The 17,200-nt window shown below is 58.1% G+C and overlaps 1 protein-coding gene across 1 annotated transcript in view; it reads right to left on the minus strand.

Moving 5' to 3' along the window:
• Nucleotides 1–17,200, minus strand: part of SHANK1 (SH3 and multiple ankyrin repeat domains 1) — a 46,270-nt gene that overhangs the window by 21,310 nt on the left and 7,760 nt on the right. The window contains exons 8-14 of the mRNA XM_064581885.1: nt 16,910–17,026; nt 12,680–12,757; nt 12,387–12,453; nt 11,814–12,144; nt 10,705–10,898; nt 7,168–7,281; nt 6,935–7,010 (exon numbers count right to left, since the gene is read on the minus strand). Of these exons, the coding sequence (XP_064437955.1) occupies nt 6,935–7,010; nt 7,168–7,281; nt 10,705–10,898; nt 11,814–12,144; nt 12,387–12,453; nt 12,680–12,757; nt 16,910–17,026 (977 nt within the window). The remainder of the gene's footprint in view (nt 1–6,934; nt 7,011–7,167; nt 7,282–10,704; nt 10,899–11,813; nt 12,145–12,386; nt 12,454–12,679; nt 12,758–16,909; nt 17,027–17,200) is intronic.

A 17,200-nucleotide genomic window follows, 5' to 3' on the forward strand; every position in this document is an offset into this window, starting at 1 on the left:
TACCCAGGAAAGTTCAGTTAAACTCAAATCTATTCCATGTATCTCAACGCCTGCCTGGGCTCGCTCAGATAACAGCCTCAAACCCTTGACATCACCACAGTGTGCCTGAAGATTATATATCCACTCCATTCCAGGAACCCCAGTATACAACAGGAATACCCATACACCCTGACTCCAACCCCACTCCCCTCGGGGGCCCCAAGAATACCCTCCATCCACTAGGATGCATGCCCTGATGCACCCCGAGCATCCTGTGCTCACGTCTGAGACCTGTCCAGCACACGTGCAGACCCCTTAGCAGATCCCAATAATATCCACCAGCCCCAACACACTCCAATAATAGCCAAGCATGCTCCCCGCATGCTTCAATTACCTACCCCCACAGATTCGGCAAAACAGCCCTCCACGAATACTCCAGTAGATTTCAGTAACGCCCCCCACACATCCCAGTATGCTCCAATAATAACTCCCCCTCCCTCAGATCTCAGTGTATTCCCATAACACGCCCCCTGAACACATCCCAGCACACGCCAATAATACCCACCATGCTCCTACCGTATTTCGGTACCATTCCCCCTACACACAAGCACCCCTGTGTACTCCCATGATCCCCACGACTTCCACTGTCACTGTCACATCCATACGTTTGTACCCCAGCGACAGCGGTCTGCACATGCGCGGTATGCCAGCCCTGCCCCCGTCCCCCCTTATCGTAACTGGGTGTGGTCAACAGCGCGTGTATACACACGGGCAGACCTAGCCACTTCTCTCACTCAAGGGTCACCATGGTCCAGTCAACACACCACACCATACCCACCATGCCTTCTTGACCTTACATTCAAGCCAGGGAGAGGCCACCTTTGTAGCAGGGTAGAAGGGGTGTAGGAAGAGAAGAGGGAAGGGGTTTCGAAGGGGTGAGGGAAGGGAGGCAAAGAGAGGAGGAAGGGGCCAAGGCCAAGGCCAACAGAAATTGGTTCAGAGGTCAGAGCTGCCTGCTCCTGACCATGCACTCTGCGACACCCACCTTTGTCCCCACCTGGCCACTTCCACTGAGTCCTTATGCCTTTGCTACCCCCAGACCCCCTCCAGACCTCCAGGTCCCCAGCAGACAGCCTGCCCTTGGGACTTCCTTTATCCCTCATTTGCAACCGTTTCTTTTTCTTCTGTTCATGCCACAAACCCCTATGTTTCCCACGTCTTTCCCCTACCCCTGGAATCTCTCTTTTACCCCCACATTATTCTCACACTCCAGACACAAGCCTTCCCCCAAGTACCCCATCCCCCAATATAATTCAACAGAACTCCCATGTCCATTGCATGCCAGGAAGAAGCGTTTGCTATGTGCGGGGCGGTATCTGAAACCCTTCACAGGTGAGTAACTCAGTTGTCTGTCCTAGCCAGCCTCTGAGGTAGGCATAAGTACTATTTCCACTTTATAGGTGAGGAAACAGAAGCATAGAAAGGTTAAGCAACTTGCCTAAGGTCACACAGTGAGTAATCTTCAGAAACACAGAAGAAATACTTGGGTGGCTGCAGTTATAATACCGTCCACTTCACTGCACCCAAATACTTCAAGCACATATACATCTGCCCCAAATTGGTCATAAGCATCCACGCCTTCGGAGCCTGAAATTTATCCCAGGTTATGCCATCAGCACAACAATGAGTGACATTTACTGACCCATTGCTGACTGCCAGATGCCACTCCACGTACTTAATGTTTATCTATTCACATAGTCTCACAACACCCCTGGGAGGGGTAACTGAGGCACGGAGAAGTAACATGCTCAAGATCACACCAGCTAGAAAAGTGTCAAAGCCAAGGATTGAATTCCTCACAGGCAACCCATACACCCCAATAACGTCCAAACACCCCCAGATCATCCCAACTCCACCTGTGTCCCTCCCTCCCAAGCATCCCCATCCCATACAGGCTCCTTTCTCTCCGCACTCCCATGACTTTCTTGCCCAATCCCTGGCCATGGGATGCTTCCCTCATCCCACCACGTTATCCTCCAACTTCCCACCTGCCCTGTTGCCCCAACAGTTTCCCTAAACTCTGTGCTCCCCATCCTCTGCTCCTGTGTGTGCCCCTTCACCTCTCAGCACCTTGCTCCCTACTCCTCCATGCCATCGGAAAGCTCCGTGTTGGTCCAACCCACCCTCATTAGCTTTCAGTTCCCCTAGCCCTCATCACACCCCCATGGGGTCATCCCTCTACCTCCTACTCGGCCCCTGCACACCTCCCATTCCCTTCCCCAAAGTGTCCTCCACAGACCCTCATCCCTCTTATGCCCCCTCTCCCTTAGCCTCACCCCTCCCACATCCTCTCACACCTCTGCATGCAATCCCACTGTGTCCCCTACAGCACCCTAGGTTCCTTTCATACTCCCCAGTCCCCCGCATTCTCATCCGTGGAAGCCTCTTTCTACTTCTGCATCAACTCACTTCCTCACACACCCTTCCGCCTCCTGGTACTTGCAGCTGCATTTCATTTATATTCCCTGCATCCTCTCTGTGCTCTCCCTGTGCTGCCTGAATCCCCACCCCCAAATCCTCCTCACAGTTCCTGCATTCCCTCCTCACCCCATTTCTCCAAACACCCCACGCACCCTGTATGCTCCAGCACCCCCGTTTCCCCCACTTCAGTGTCCTCCGCTCTCCCCTGTTCCAATCTCATCGGCCACCCTCCTACTGAGACCCTCTAACCCCACCCCTGGCCCAGCATTCTCTACCCACGCGACACCCCATTCAGGCTGGTATTGCTGACTACCTGCCCTGCAGGAGCACACACAATGCTCTCCCCCAGGCCATCCCTCGGCGACCCCGGAGTGGCCTCTGGAGCTCAGCGGCCAGCTCTTGTTCGCCGGATCCCACACGCGGAGACTGCAGCAGCATCCACTCCCCCCACCCCCATCCCAAAGGTGCCTCTCACACACCCAGGATCCCACAGCCCAGAGCTTGCTGCTGTACAAGGCACCCCCTCTGGTACTCAGCCCCTCCTCATGTACCCATCTCCATGGGTCTCTCCATGGCCTGCACAGAGGCCCCCTCGCAGGGAAGCCAGCCCCCTCCCATGCTAAGAAGTGGCACACACAGGCAGATGCAGCTCCCCGTGAAAAAGCTTAGCCGAGGCTCAGCACACATGCCCCACACCGGCACAGACCCCCTGGAGGCAGGGAGAGGGGCACATGGGGACAGAGACACACGGAGGGACTAGAAAAGGGGGGGCTGTCGGGGGGAAGGGACAGGCCTGGCATGAGAGGATAGGTAATGGGAAATACAGCCGCAGTCCCTGGGACAGACCCACTCCATCACTCACACACACACACACAATCCTCAGACAGCCTCTCTGTCGCTCCAAGTCACACACAGAGATAGACACCATCAAACAGGGACACACAGATGGACACAGCTGGGGGAGGGGGACTGGGAGCCCACCATCTCTCCATCTCTCTCTCTCTCTCTCTCTCTGTCACACACACACACACACACACAGCCGTGTGCGCATGGCCGCAGGCAGTCACACACGCACGCACACCGACACATCCACACTGACACATGCACGGTCGCACAGTGACACGCAGCGGAAAAAGAGGAGGGGAGGGGAGGCCGGGGGTGGGATGTGTGTGTGATGGGGGGATGACTGTGAATGGGAGAGAGGGGTATGAATGAGGGGACTTGCCAACTCTGTAAAGGGGTGTGGGGAGGTGGGGATCAGAGGAACAGGGACCTGGAATGTAGGTGCCTGAGGGGGAGTCACTGTGGCTCCCCACGGGGAGAGCTCAACAGAGTGGGGGCGGTGAGGGGGGCAGAAAGGGGTAGTGGGTTCCAAACCCCGGAGTGGGGTCCGTTTGGAGGGTTCGACTGGGGGCAAGGCTTCGGAGGAAGAGATGAGGGGGTCTGAAAGGGCCTGGAAGGGGGCTGAGGAGTGTATGTGTGTGGGGGGGCTCGGGGAGAGAGGCCCAGGGACGGGGATGAGAGAAAGGCTGAGAAGAGGGGTCCAAAGGGTTTATCACTGAGGGAAGGTGAGGGGAGAGGGGGTGGGGGGGCGGCTTGAGGGGGGAGGAGTCCCAAGACTGGGGGATTAGCGGCGAGGAGAGGGTCGTCACAGCGGGCCAGGGCCTCCCAGCCTGCCGCGGAGAAAAGGGGCGGCGCGCTCCGTTACCTGTAGATGTACCAGACGCTGCGCCGCCGGGGCCCCAGGGCCGGCCAGCTGGAGGAGAGCGCGGGGGGCGGCTGCGGCAGGGAGCCCCCACCGGGGCCGCCTCCGAGACCCCCGCCGCCGCCGACCGCAGACAAAGCCATCGCCGCCGCGGCCCCGGCCCCGGCCCCGGGCCCGGTGCCGGCCGCCCCCGCCGCCGCCGCCGCCGCCGCGTCCCCGTCCCCGCTCGGCCGAACCCCCGTGTCCGGGCCCCCAGGCCCCGCCTCATGCTGACCCGCGCCGGGAGGGGGGAGGGGGAGGGGGCGCGCACCCTCCCGCGGGAGGGAGGGCAGGGCCGGGGGCTCACATGCCGGGGGGCGCGGGGGCGCGGGGCGCGGGGTCGGGCCGCGGCGGGAGCGCGAGGACCGCGGAAGGCGCCGGCTTCAGCACCGCGGACAGCTCCGGAGGCGGGCGGCGGGCGCGAGGCTTTAACCCCTTGGCGTCCTGCGCCGGGTGGCGGAGGGGGCCGGGCAGGGGGGAGGGGGCCCGAAGGGGAACGCGGGGGCCCCCTTGGCGGGAGAAGGGGGAGGGGCGAGGCACGGGGGGGAGAAGGGGAGGCACTTCCGGTCTGGGCCCCCCGCTTAACCCCCTCCTCCCTCCAGAGCCCTCCCGCGCAGGTGCAGAGCGAGGGAGAGCGGAGAGAGACGCACACCACCACACAAGATGCCTCGCGACCGCGTGCGGGGACGCGCGAACCGAGCCCCACTTCCCAGCAGGGATACCACGGTGAGAGAGGCCCCAGGAGGGGACGCACAGCCCCCCATCGCAGACCGACACATAATGCACCCCGACACAGTCTGGAAGGGCCAGGAAGGGAAGGCTAGGAACATTGAGACTGGGCCCCAGAGCAGTGAGAGACACCCCTCCCCCCGCCCCAAAGAAGCCCAGACGAGGGACATACACACACCGCAGCTCACTTGAGAGAGGAGAGGGCATAGACCCCCAGGGAGAGGAGAGAGGGTGGCAACAGGCCAGGACCTCAGAGCTCCAGCAGGGATGCAGGGTACACACCACAGGCCAGGCCACCTCAGACAGGGTCAGGGAGAGCAGGGGGGAGGCAGGAGGGGAAGAGGCTCAGACACATCACACAGTGCAGCACATGCCAGTGGGCACAAGGAGGAAAGGAGAAGGGGAGGGGATGAAGTTGACGGAGCTAGGGGAGGAGAAGGAAGAAGCTGAGGGCAAGAGGGAGCACCCCTATCCAGCTGGGGGAGCAAGTGATTCCCAAAACAAGGCCAAGGAGAGACCCAGAGAGACACTGTCAGAGACAAGAAGCAGAGGCTGATAGGGAGATTTGGGGTGGGGGGGACCTTGATACTCACCCGGTGCCCAGAGCCAGAGACGTGCCAGGTGAACACGCACAATGGTCAAGCGCCTCAGACACTCCGGGCGCAGGGTGGCACCCCAGCCCCATCCTCTCTCCCCATCTTTTGTTATTTCTCTCCCCCCAACCCCCCCCCCCTCCCGTCCCCACTGGCCAGAACACAGACACATAGGTTTGGACACATTTAATGGAAGGATGCTACAAACAAGGAGACCCTTCCCTGGATGGGGGGAGCGGTGGGGGAGGGTGTCATCTTTCAGATACCCAGTTATGACCATCCCTCCCCCACAGTCTTGCCCTTCTGGAAGCCCAAGCCCTGGAATCCTCCCCTCTTCTGTCCTCCCCTCCCCCAGGGCCCCAGGTCCTGAATTCCAGATCAATCGGACAGATGCAAATGCATGCACACAATTTTCTGGGCTAACACGCCCGCACAGTGACATGCATAGAAAGAGACAGACGTGTGCAGAAACCAACCTGTCCATACAAGGTAAGCAGACACACTGACATCCCTGGAAACACTTGCCCTCATTCTCAGACACACAGATTCAGGGAAACACAAATGTGCAGTGCCAGCCACACGATTAGGCTCAATCGTGCGCCCACAAATGGCAGCCACAAATGCATCCATCTATACAGAGTACGACAGACTCTCTCGCTGTCATGGGCATATATAGGCACATGGCTATACGTCTAGGGGCCTCTAGCCACCCATGCACACGGACACGTGTCATGCGCACCTACAGAGACACAGGGGCAAGGACACACTCAGAGAATCCGTACAAGGACGCTCGCCTGTGTAAGATGTTCACGCACAGGGAAACCAGCTCTGTTCGTGCACACACAAGTCCATACATCCCCAGGCACCCCTTTCTTCCCATTCCTGACCCCGTGCCCTCCCTTCCCCTCCCCTCTCACCTCCCTGGGCCAATCCCATCCATCAAGCTTCTGAAGCAAGTCAGCCAGCAGCCAGGGAGGGGAAAGGTGTCAGTGTGCCCATCTCTCCACCCCCACCCCTCCTGGCCCAGCTCTGCCTGCCCCTCTCCCCACGCCCGTGCGAGGCATGGGATGCATACACTTCTGCTGCACATGACCGCACAGAGATGGGGCACATGAAGGAGACAAAGGCCTCCAGCCAGCCACACACACGAGCTCCCCTGGTCCCCAGACATCCCCATCCTTATCTGTCCACCCATTGGTCTCAGGCTACTCCAAACCTGGGCAGCCTCAGTGGCTGCCAAGGATGGTTTGGGATGAGCTTGTGGTCTGAAGCTAACTCTGCCTTCCCCCAGCTCTGGATCAAACTTTAGAGGGAGCAGAAAGGAGGCGTGGAGGTGGTGGAAATATTTAAAGGTGGAGTATGAAGGTAGGTTGGGGTGAGGGGCACCCGAGGGTGTAAGGACATTTACCTTGGGGCATCAAAGCTGTCGTAGGAGCCCACGGTATAATGCCGGAAGAGTCTCTTTGCCTTGTCACTGCGGCTTTCTGCAGGGGGACAAGGGACGACCTTGGACCCTCACTCTGGAAACCGTGGGCCCACCCCTGGGGGTCCTGGCCCACGTCGTCCCCTCTACCTCCCAGCACCCCACCCCCGTCAGGAGAACCCTCAGATGATCAGGGACAACTAGGGAGTCCTCATTACCTTGCTTTCCCTCCTGGGAGCGGTTCGCCACCTCTTCTAGGCAGTCAGAGGGGAACCAGCCAATGCGACCTTTGACCTGGCCTTCCCAGAAGCCTCCTTCCCCGATGCTAAGCACTGGGTGGGGAGCAGGGACATAGAAACATTTCTGTGTTTCCGTGTCACGCCCCACCCCCAACATATTCGATGCACAGCCTTGCCACAATTCCCCAGCACCTAGCACAGGGCCTGGCCCAAGGGCATCCTTAATAAATGTCCAAGGCAGGGATGAGGGGGAGGGGAAGAATCAAATCCTATCATTCCTGCACTCTTGATTTCCGAATCCAGTGGGGACATCCAGAGGCACTGGGAGAAAGGGCTGTGTCTGGTGACATGGTCCTCGCAGGTTAGGGACACATCCAGGACTGGCCCTCACCTCCCCTGGTAACCAACCAGTCACAGCTCGGGTGTTCTGTAATTTCGTGAAGCCCTTCTAGACTCCCTAAACCCTTCTACAGTCCCGCCACTGCCCCCGCCCCCTCCCACAGCCTCCTGGCCACTTAAACTTCTGTCCTTTGCTTCCAGCTCCTGCCCTCTGCCTCTCTTTGCTTCCCCTGGCTCTAGACAGGAGAAGAGACTAGAATCACATCTTTCTTCCTGTCCACCACCCGTCACTGGAGGCCCTTTCCTGCTGGCCCCATCTCTTAGCCACACACGGCACACGTTTGCTGACTGCCCGCTCTGTGTCTGTGTGTGTGTGAGCCGGCCACTCAAGTACAAAGACGGACATCGGGGACTGCTAACGTCTATCCGGTTCTCACTGGTGACCAGAACCCTAAGAAGGGACACTTCCATTAAACCCCTTTTGCCGGTAGGGAAACCGAGGCTCAGGGAGCCGAGGTCATTTGCTCCCGAATATACAGCTTGTAATCCATAGAGCCTGGATTTGAACACCACTCTGTGTCTCCACCGTGAATGCTCTGAGTCATAGTGTTTTGCTACCTCTCTGTTCAAGCATTGTGTTGCTGATGCTTCTGATGCTGATGGTCATGGCAACAGTAACAGATGCACAGTCTTCCATTTCTTCATTTCTCCTGGCTCTGTCTCCGCTCGGCCCTTCGCACACTTCCCTCACGCCTACCAGGGTAGGCAACAACTGATTTCCCATTTTATAGATGAAGAAGCTGAAGCTAAAGCAGAAAAGTCCCTGGCCCCAGAGATGGCTCAAGCCACACTGGGATTTGAGTTGGGGCCCCCTGGTGCTTTTCTTTGCTTCACTGGGGAGACCAAATCGAGGAGATGCTCAAGGTCATGGAAGGGAACAGGCGAGGGGGTAACAAGGGGTCTGGGTTCTTGGCTAGCCCTCCAGTGACCGGCTTGGTGGTCATGGAATCAATCGTCCGGTCACTGAACAAATATTTATTTAGTGCCGGTCATGAGTCAAGCACCAGGCTAGACACGGGGTAGAGCACTCTTGGACACAACCACTGTGGTTCTTGCCCTCGGGGAGCTTCCACGCTGGCAGCCGTGGGAGGCATAACTCTGTAAGGGACCTCACAATTGAAAATTAAGGTCAGCACTCTAGGGGAAAAGGACGGGGTGTCCGAAGAGAGGCCAGATGGGGGTTTATAAATCGGACGGCAAAGGGGCCAGGACGATGTCTCGGAGGACACGACATATAGACTGAGACCAGAAGGATCCTAGGAGTTAAAGAGGCAAAGAGAGGGAGGAAAAGTTTGTCTTGGCAGAAGGAACAGCTCGTGCAAAGAGCCTGGTGTGGAAAAGGGCTTGGGGCACGTGAGCAATGGGGAGAAGGAGGTCCCTGGCGCCCTGTGGGGGAAGGAAAGAGTGCCATGAGATGAGGTGGGTGGGTGGGCAGGGGAGGGCTGGCAAGCCAGGCTCAGGCACCGGGCTTTGGCCTGAGAGCAGAGGGAGCCTGCTGCCTCATCGGGATGCGGCGAACCTCAGTGGCATCGTGGATGGAGGCAGGCTTTGAAGCGACTAAACGTCTTAATGAAAGGGAAGGATACAAAAACGGGGCATTGTACAGGAGTATTGGGCTTGAATTTCAGAAAGAAACTTGGAAGATCCCGCACACGGAAAGTCCCTGCCCTCGGACCTTAGCTTCCCTTTCTTCTTGCAAACTCTGTCTCAAAGCACCGACCTGACCCTCCATGTGTGCGTGCCTGTGTGTATGTGTTCACACCCGCACACAGACACGCACACTTCCCAGGCACCCTGCCTCTGGAGGCACTGCCCCTGGCCCCCACAGTTTGCTCCTGCATCTGGCCATTCACTCATTCGCTCATTCACTCATTCAGCAGATGTGCACTGAGGCTTCCTGTGTCCTGGGTCATTACACTGGGCCCCGGCAACCCAGAGATCAATGACACGTGACCTTGCCTTCAGGAACTCAGGCTGCGGGAAGAGATAGTGCAAAACGGATGCTGATCCACGACCCACCTGACCCTCTGATCCCTGCACATGCTTCAAGGCCCCACACAACCTCCGTCTCCCATGGGAGGAACCCCCAGCTTTCACGGGCAGCCAGGGTCTCTTTCTCTCCCCTCTAAGCTCCTGTCATGGGGGCCCGCGGAGGATCACGATCATTGGCGCTTGCTATGTGCTCAGTGTGGTCCTGGGTGCTTTAAGGTGACTGACTTTTTAAATTCTCACCAGGGTCCCACTGTACAGGTAAAGAAACTGAGGCCCAGAGAAAAGTCACTTGTCTGCGGGCACCCAGCCAGGAAGTGGTAGAGCCAGGATTTGAACCCAGGCAGCTTGGCCCTCCAGCTCTACACTACTCAGCTCCCCTGCAGCCTAGAGTCGGCAAAGAATTGCTCCCCCGCCTCGCATTAATTGCCACGTCTGCTTGCTTCCCGTTTCCAAGCTTCATTCTATCCAAGAACACACGTCAACAGCCCTGCGAAGTCTGCACGTGAAGGCTACTGGCACCATTTTCCAGAAGAAGACAGAAAAACCAAAGAGAGGCAAACTCCAGGAACAGCAGCGTCTGCCGCCGCTCAGGGAGCCCTTGGCATGGTCCTGGCTTCCAACACCTGTCTCATGAGAGCCCCGTGAAGCGGGCCCCCCACCCCGTTCCTCAGATGAGAGCACCTGGCAGGGGCAGGAGGTGAGGTCAAGGTGGCTTGGCCCCACGCTCCACACCAGGTGGCAGGAAAGACTGTGGGCTCACACTGGGGACTGGGGCAAGTCACTTGACCTGTGAGACTGTTCCTTCAACTGTCAGAGGGGCTCCTGACACCCCCCTGAAAGGCCGACCCTGCAGGGGGACCACTCCCACAGGGCCTGGCATGGTGTCGGGGTCCCCCAAATGCTCATTTCCCTTCTTTTGCCTCAACACCTCCTCCCGACGGGTGGCATCTGGGCAGCTATGCTTCATGCTCCTCTGGGGCAGAGGGGCATCCAGGGGCTCCCTGGGGTCCCCAGAGTGCATCGGACAGCCTAGGCCCCGGAGAACTGTTTGTCCTTGACTGTCTTCTCCTTGAGTGGTTGGCTCCCCTGCCCGACCCTCAGCCTGGCCCGGCCCTGCCCTGTTACCTTTGATCTTCTCCCCCTTGCTCAGGGAGATCTCCCCCTCGGCTTGGGCCTGGTAGGACTTCACGGCCATGAAGGAGCGTCCGGGTACTGCTGAGTAGAGCTTCCTGCGCCTCCCGCGGCTGCCCAGGGAGCCCCCAGGGCCCCCTGAGCCCCCTGTGCCCCCTGCCGGCCCTTCCCTGGGCGTCCCACTGGAGCTGCATACACAGAGGGTGTGAGAGGCAGGGAGAATGGAGGGAGGGGGCACCTCTGGGAGAACAGGGGTCCGTGGGGTAGGGGGAGATGGAGCATCAGAGTGGGGGAGGGGGCTTGAGTGGGTGTCCCAGCTCTGGCGTCCTGGGGGGAAGAGGGCATTTGGGGGCTCCCCCTGCCTGCCCACTGCTGCCCCCCAGCCCCCTCCTCTGCCTCCTGGCTTCCGGCTCTGCCCCTCCCACGGCCCTGCGTGCTGTGCCTGATTCAGCTTCCTGAAGCGGAGCTCTGACTGTGTCATCTCTCAGCTCCCTCACGAGCCTTCAGAGACTCCCAGCTTCCTCCTGGTGCAGGTCCAACTCCTCTGCCTGCCATGCCTGGCCTGCCATGATTTTTTGCTCTCCCGTGTCCTCAGGACATACTGGCCAGCCACAGTCCCCCTTCTCGTCCTCCTCTAGCCAGCCTGGCCTCTTTACCCCCAGAATGCCCCCTGCTCGTCCTCCCCTCTACCCTGAGTGGCTCCTCCACTACCCCCCCGCCCCGCACCGTGGTCTCATCTCCAAGCTCAGAAACCCTTCCCCAAGTCCCTCGCCCATCCCCACCCCATTTGGCTTTTTCTCACCTTGCCCTGTCTGTCAGTCTGTCTTCGGGGGCTGGAGCCAACATTTCTTTTGGGCACCCCACCCCTGACCCCTGGCATCGAGCAGGTGCTTGGCTAAACTGGCACATTTGGGGGTGGGTGCAAGACTGTGGCTTACAATGCCCTCCCTTCCTCAGGGAGCAGGAGAGAGATCTGGAGGCCTGAGGGTGGGACCAGGGACTGGGGTGGATGGGGCGCCAGCCTGGGTGGGGGGAGCTGGGGCTCCGAGGATAGGATCTGGTTGGGCTGGGGTCTGCGGGACCAGGGCTGAGCTTTCCCCTACCTGGGCCGTCCACGGGGCTGCCTCTTGGCCTCTTCAGGGTGCCTCCCACGGGATGGGGAGCGGGCCCGGGCGCCCCGGGGGCTGCTGGCACTTCGGAGGGTCCCACTGCTGAGCTTGGTGCTGGGGGCCGAGGGCTGCGACTGGCCCTGGGGCCCGGAGGTAGGGCCAGGGGCCCCAGAGGACGAGGTCCCCGGGGCTGCAAACACCATCCAGTCGGGCAGGGCCATGCTGGTATCACTGTTGGCCCGAAGCAGTGCCGGGGGCACCGTCAGCCCTACGCCGGGGGGTCCCCGTCGCCGGGCTGCGTACTTGGGGGACTCCTGGAAGGGCACTGAGAGGGCACAGTGGCAGGGGGCAGAAGGGGCAGGGGAGACAGGCAGGTGGAGGGGGCATGCACGCAAGGGAGGACGGGGAGAGGCACGAGGGAAGAAAGATAGACGTGAGAGAGAGTGGGGGCCTGGAATCGCACCCCCTACTACTACCCAGATGCTCACAGTCCGCTGACTCCCCAGTCCCACCATGCACCCCCAATACCCTAGGTTCTCCCCTTAGCCGTACTTCCCACTCGCTCACCCACATCCTGTTCTCGGTGGTTTCGGATCAGCTCCCCCAATTCAAAATTCCCAGCGATCACTGCCACCTGGAGGGAGGGGACACAAGGAGGTGGGGTGGCCCAGGCCGCAGAGGGAGAGAGCGGGAAGCACGGTGAGGTCCCTGGCTGGCTGCCCCCCGCCCCTGCCCCCCAAACCTTCACCCCAGCAACTGCGCCCCTCCCTCCTCTCCCAGACCACCAGCACCCCTGCCTGTCCCACCTTCCTCACCCCCTGCCTTCTTTGGGCCCCCCACCAGCCCTCACAGCCCCAGACCTGGAAGGGGGTCTGTCCATTGTTATTCTTCACATCCTTGTTGGCTCCTCGATAGAGGAGGATCCGAGCACAGGTCTCCTGCAGGCGATGGCGGTGGCAGAGGGTGAAACAAAAGAAAACGGTGAAGGTCATGAGCAGACAGAGGCACTGGGCTAAGAACTTCCGGAACAACCTGATCTAAACCTGCCTCACCCAAGACAGCAGCCACTTACCACATGTGGCTCAAGAGCCCTTTAAATGTGTCCGGTCCGAACTGAGATGAGCTGTACGTGTAAAATACACACCAGATTTCAAGAACTTAGCATGAAAAAAAAAAAAAAAAACAACGAAGTATCTCTAATAATTGTTATATCGCTTGCATGTTGACATGATAATATTTTTGGAAACCATGGGCTGATAAAATATGCTACAAAAATTAACGTCACCTATTTACTTTTTTTTTTTTTAACGCAGCTCCTGAGACGCTTAAAATTACACGCATGACCCGTGTTATAGTCTATTGGATGGTGCTCAGCAGAAGCAGGCTTTCTTGACCTCAGCACTGCTGACATCTGGGGCCGGATCAATCTTTGTAGTGGCGGCTGTCCTGTGTGCCGTAAGGATGCTTAGCAGCATCCCTGGGCTCTACCACTAGATGCCGGTAGCACTCCTCTCCCCAGTTGTGAAAACCAAGAATGTCTGCACACACTGCTAAATGTCCCCTGGGGGTTAGGGGTGCTCCAGTGGAGAGCCACTAATCCAAGCCTCACGGAGGGCTTCCCATGTTGCATGTCAGGGGCTCAGCACTTTAGAGGCGGAAGCTCACTGTATTGTCCAACAACCCACGAGATGGAAATTACTATCCCCATTTTACAGGCGAGGAAGCTAAGACATCACAAGGAGCCCCAGGTCATGCGGCTGGTGACTATCAGCGGTTGGATTTGAACCAAGGTCTGTCGGACTCCAGAGTCTTTGCTCTTATCATGCACTCTGCTAGACCCAGAAGGAAGGGAGGCAGTGGGGGCCAGGGTTGGGCAGTGGGCGGTAGGAATGCTGTTCGCATCCAGATCTGTGCCTTCCTAATGTCAACCACGTCACTCCCTCTCACTGTTTGGATCAAACCCAGTGGCCTTGCCATGGCCTAGAGGCTCTACCTCCACCTGGTCTGCCTACCCTCCTACCCCCAGCCTCATCAACTTCATCTTCTGCTGCCTTTCTTCACTCCCTGTACTCCAGCCACACTGGCCTCCTTCTTCCTCTGACAGGCATGCTCCTGCCCCAGGGCCTTTGCACCTGCTGCTCCCTCTCCTTGGAATTAATTCTCTGCCCCTAGATTTCCACATGGCTCACTTTCTCGCTTCATTCAGGTTTTTGCTCAAACGCCACCTCTTTGGAGAGGGTTTCTCTGGCCACCTCGTCAAAATAGCTCCCTATCCTGTTCCCTGTTTTATTTTTATTTATATGATGGCCACTATATGCCAGGCATTCTTCTAAGCCAGTATTAGCTCATTTTCTTCATAACGCTATCTCCGTCAAATGACATTTCTCTTTTACTTGTCTCGTTAGCATCTCTCCCCCACTACATCGTGAGTTTCATATAGGGCATGATTTTGCAGCACCCAGCACCTGGAATAGCGCCTGGGCCACAGAAGCTGTTCAATAAACAGTTGCTGAAGTCTTCCACCCTTTGTCTTGGCCCCCGGCTCGACTCCTCTCTCCAGCTCCCCATTGATGCAATTCAACCAGCATTCACAAAGCATCTCCTTGGTCTCACCCTCTCCGTGTAACAAGCATGCCAAGGATGCTTGCATGGTCCCATTCTATAGGACAGGCTCAGAGAGGGCAAATCTGTGCCCAAAGTCACACAGCTGGTGAGTGGAGCAGCTAGGTAGGACTCAAACGTGGCCTCCGAAGCCTAGGGCTCATCTATGTCTTGTGGGCGCACAGCTCAGGTTGCCCAATTCAGTCACTGGACAGCAAAGTAAGCTCAGTTAGTTTTCTGGGTGCTTTTGTGAGTGTGTGAGAGAGTGTGTGTCCAAGTGTGTCCATGCTGACCCCCAATGAGACTGTTAGCTGCCGTGTGTGTGTTTGTGTGTGTCTGCCCGCCTCCACCACCACCTTGCCTAGCCCAGGGCCAGACCATCTCCACGGGCCCAACCAGCAATACACCCTACACCTCGAGAACCTCGATTTACTGGTGCCCAACACTGATCTCACGGCATTGCAATTCCTCGTTACACATCTGCCTCTTCACCAGATGTGAACTCCCCCCCAACTCCGCAGGACAGGCCCCATGCTGAGTCTGATTCATCTCACATCGGTAGGTGCCCACGAAACATGCACGGGGAAGTATGAGGATGAAGGATACGGAGCCGAGTCACTCAAAATTCATTTGTTCAAGCCATTCATTCATTCACTGAGTCATTCAGTCTATCGCAGAGCAAACACCTGATGAATATTCTGAGGGGGGCTCTGTGTAGTCTTGGGGCAAATTCAAGGTAGCTGATTTATAATTCATCCGTCCACTCACTCATTCAACAAAGATGCACCGAGGCCTACTACATCCTGCGGCCTTGGGACAGAGTAACTGATCGGACTGAGCCCTCACCCTTGAGGAGCTCCCAGAGCCAATAAACATGGACCTGACCTTCACCAGCAGGGGAGAGACGGGCATGTCAGGAGGCCAGAGGAGGAGAGAGCTGGGAAATCTGTCAGACCCAGCTCTGGCCCTTGGGAAGCTTAAGGTCTGAGAGGAAAAACAAGGGAGGGAGAAGTACAAAATAAACTATATCTGTCAAGCATCTACTTGCTAAGCACCATGCCAAGAGCAAAAGCAAAACATCCACCCACTTGATCCTTCGCGCTGTAGGTGTTACTGACCCATTGCACGGAGGAGAAAGGAGAAGCTCAAGGAGGGGAAACGACTGGGTCATCCGACTAAGAGTAATTGCTCCCACACTCTAATTCTGTATACTAAGTTTTCCCTGTTGAAATTCACAATACGGTTTCCAGGTCCTGACTAACAAGGCTGCCTTCTGGGGACGAGTGCTTAACATACATGGTCTTTCCTCCCCTTCGATCAGCTGACGTCATCCCCACCACGGGGAGAGGACAGAGCCTGGGAGAGGGCACAGGGCTTGTCTGGGGGGCTGTGGTCTGCCCACAGGCATGCGCAGAGGCCGTGGAGCGGGGGAATCTGGGCACGAGGCCTGCGTCAGGGAGCAGGAGAGACAGAAACACCGGGGAGGGGAAGTGACAGCACCGCGTTGGTTGGGTCTGACAAACACTGAGTTCTCCCTCGGCAGAGCAGACTGCTCGCTGCCACAAGGCAACACGTGGCTACCTGCCACGTCTCCGGCACTGCAAGTTCTGATGAAGCAGAAGGGGCTGGGGCTGTCTTGGAAGACTTCCTGGAGGAAGGGGAGAGGAGGTTGGCAGACCAGCACCAGCTTGCCAAGCCCTGCTCTGCGGAGTCCCTGAGGCACCCCTCCAAGGGCAGGAAGCCCTGGAAAACAAGGAAGGAGACTGAGGGGCTGACTTGCGCAGGATCCGCCTGGGGCTGGGGTCAGAAGGCTGAGAGCCACACAGGCTGGTTTGTGAGGCTCCCTGCCGGCTTTTTACCGCTCACCTTCACGACCCCCGAGGTGGGGGCTGTCCACCCAGCCCCGAATTGCTACAACTTGCAATATACTCTTGTCCCCTTCCGGGCTGGGGTTTGGCCTTTCCTCTGTCCCCTGCAGCACCCCCCAAACGCACTGCAGGTGCTCCACGGACAGCTGAATGGAGACACACAGGAAAGGGGGCCCGGGGAGCAACTTTCCCTTCCGGCAACGGTCCTGATGTGCTCTCTGCCCTCTGGTTTGTTCAACTGGGCTGTGCCCACTGCCTAGAACACCCTTTCTCTCGTTCCTACTCAGCTGACTCCTGCTCATCTTGGCACAGGAGACCCATCTCCACCCCAACCCCAAGGCCAAGCCCAGATTCCGGCCCCCACGACTCTGGACTGTAATGGGAAGGCATGCCTGGCAGAGGGGCTGTCTGTCTCGCTCACTGCCTGGTCCTCAGCATGGGGAAGGTGCTCAGTAAATATCTGTTGAATGAATGAAGGAGACGGATGAATGAATGAAATGAACAAATGAACGAATAAATGAATGGACGAATGAATGAAACAGTGATGGAACAGAGGACGCGCAGGGAGGCTGGGAGGCCGGGGGCAGGAGGAGGACCCGGGCCTGCACTGCCAGAGCAGACCTTATTGTAGAGGGCGCAGATGTGCAAGGCCGTGTTCCCCGAGGCGTTCTGGGCTCCGGGCTCAGCCCCGTAGAAGAGCAGGTGTTCCAGGTGCTGAGAGTGACCCCGCTGGCAGGCCTGGGGGGCAGGGGACAGGGAAGCCAGGAGGCCACATCAGACTCTCCCAACCACGGCATGTATCTATTGCCAGAGGCCAGGAAACCCTGCATCTCCCTCTCCCTCTCCTTTCAGCCTCCATTCCTGCCCAGGGGCCCAGACTGTCAGTTTCCTGGGTCATTGCAAGACCCAGGT

The sequence above is a fragment of the Mirounga angustirostris genome, unplaced genomic scaffold, assembly GCF_029215605.1.
Source record: "Mirounga angustirostris isolate CCGP_5_RB_7025 unplaced genomic scaffold, mMirAng1.0.hap1 SCAF_16, whole genome shotgun sequence".
NCBI lineage: Eukaryota > Metazoa > Chordata > Mammalia > Carnivora > Phocidae > Mirounga > Mirounga angustirostris.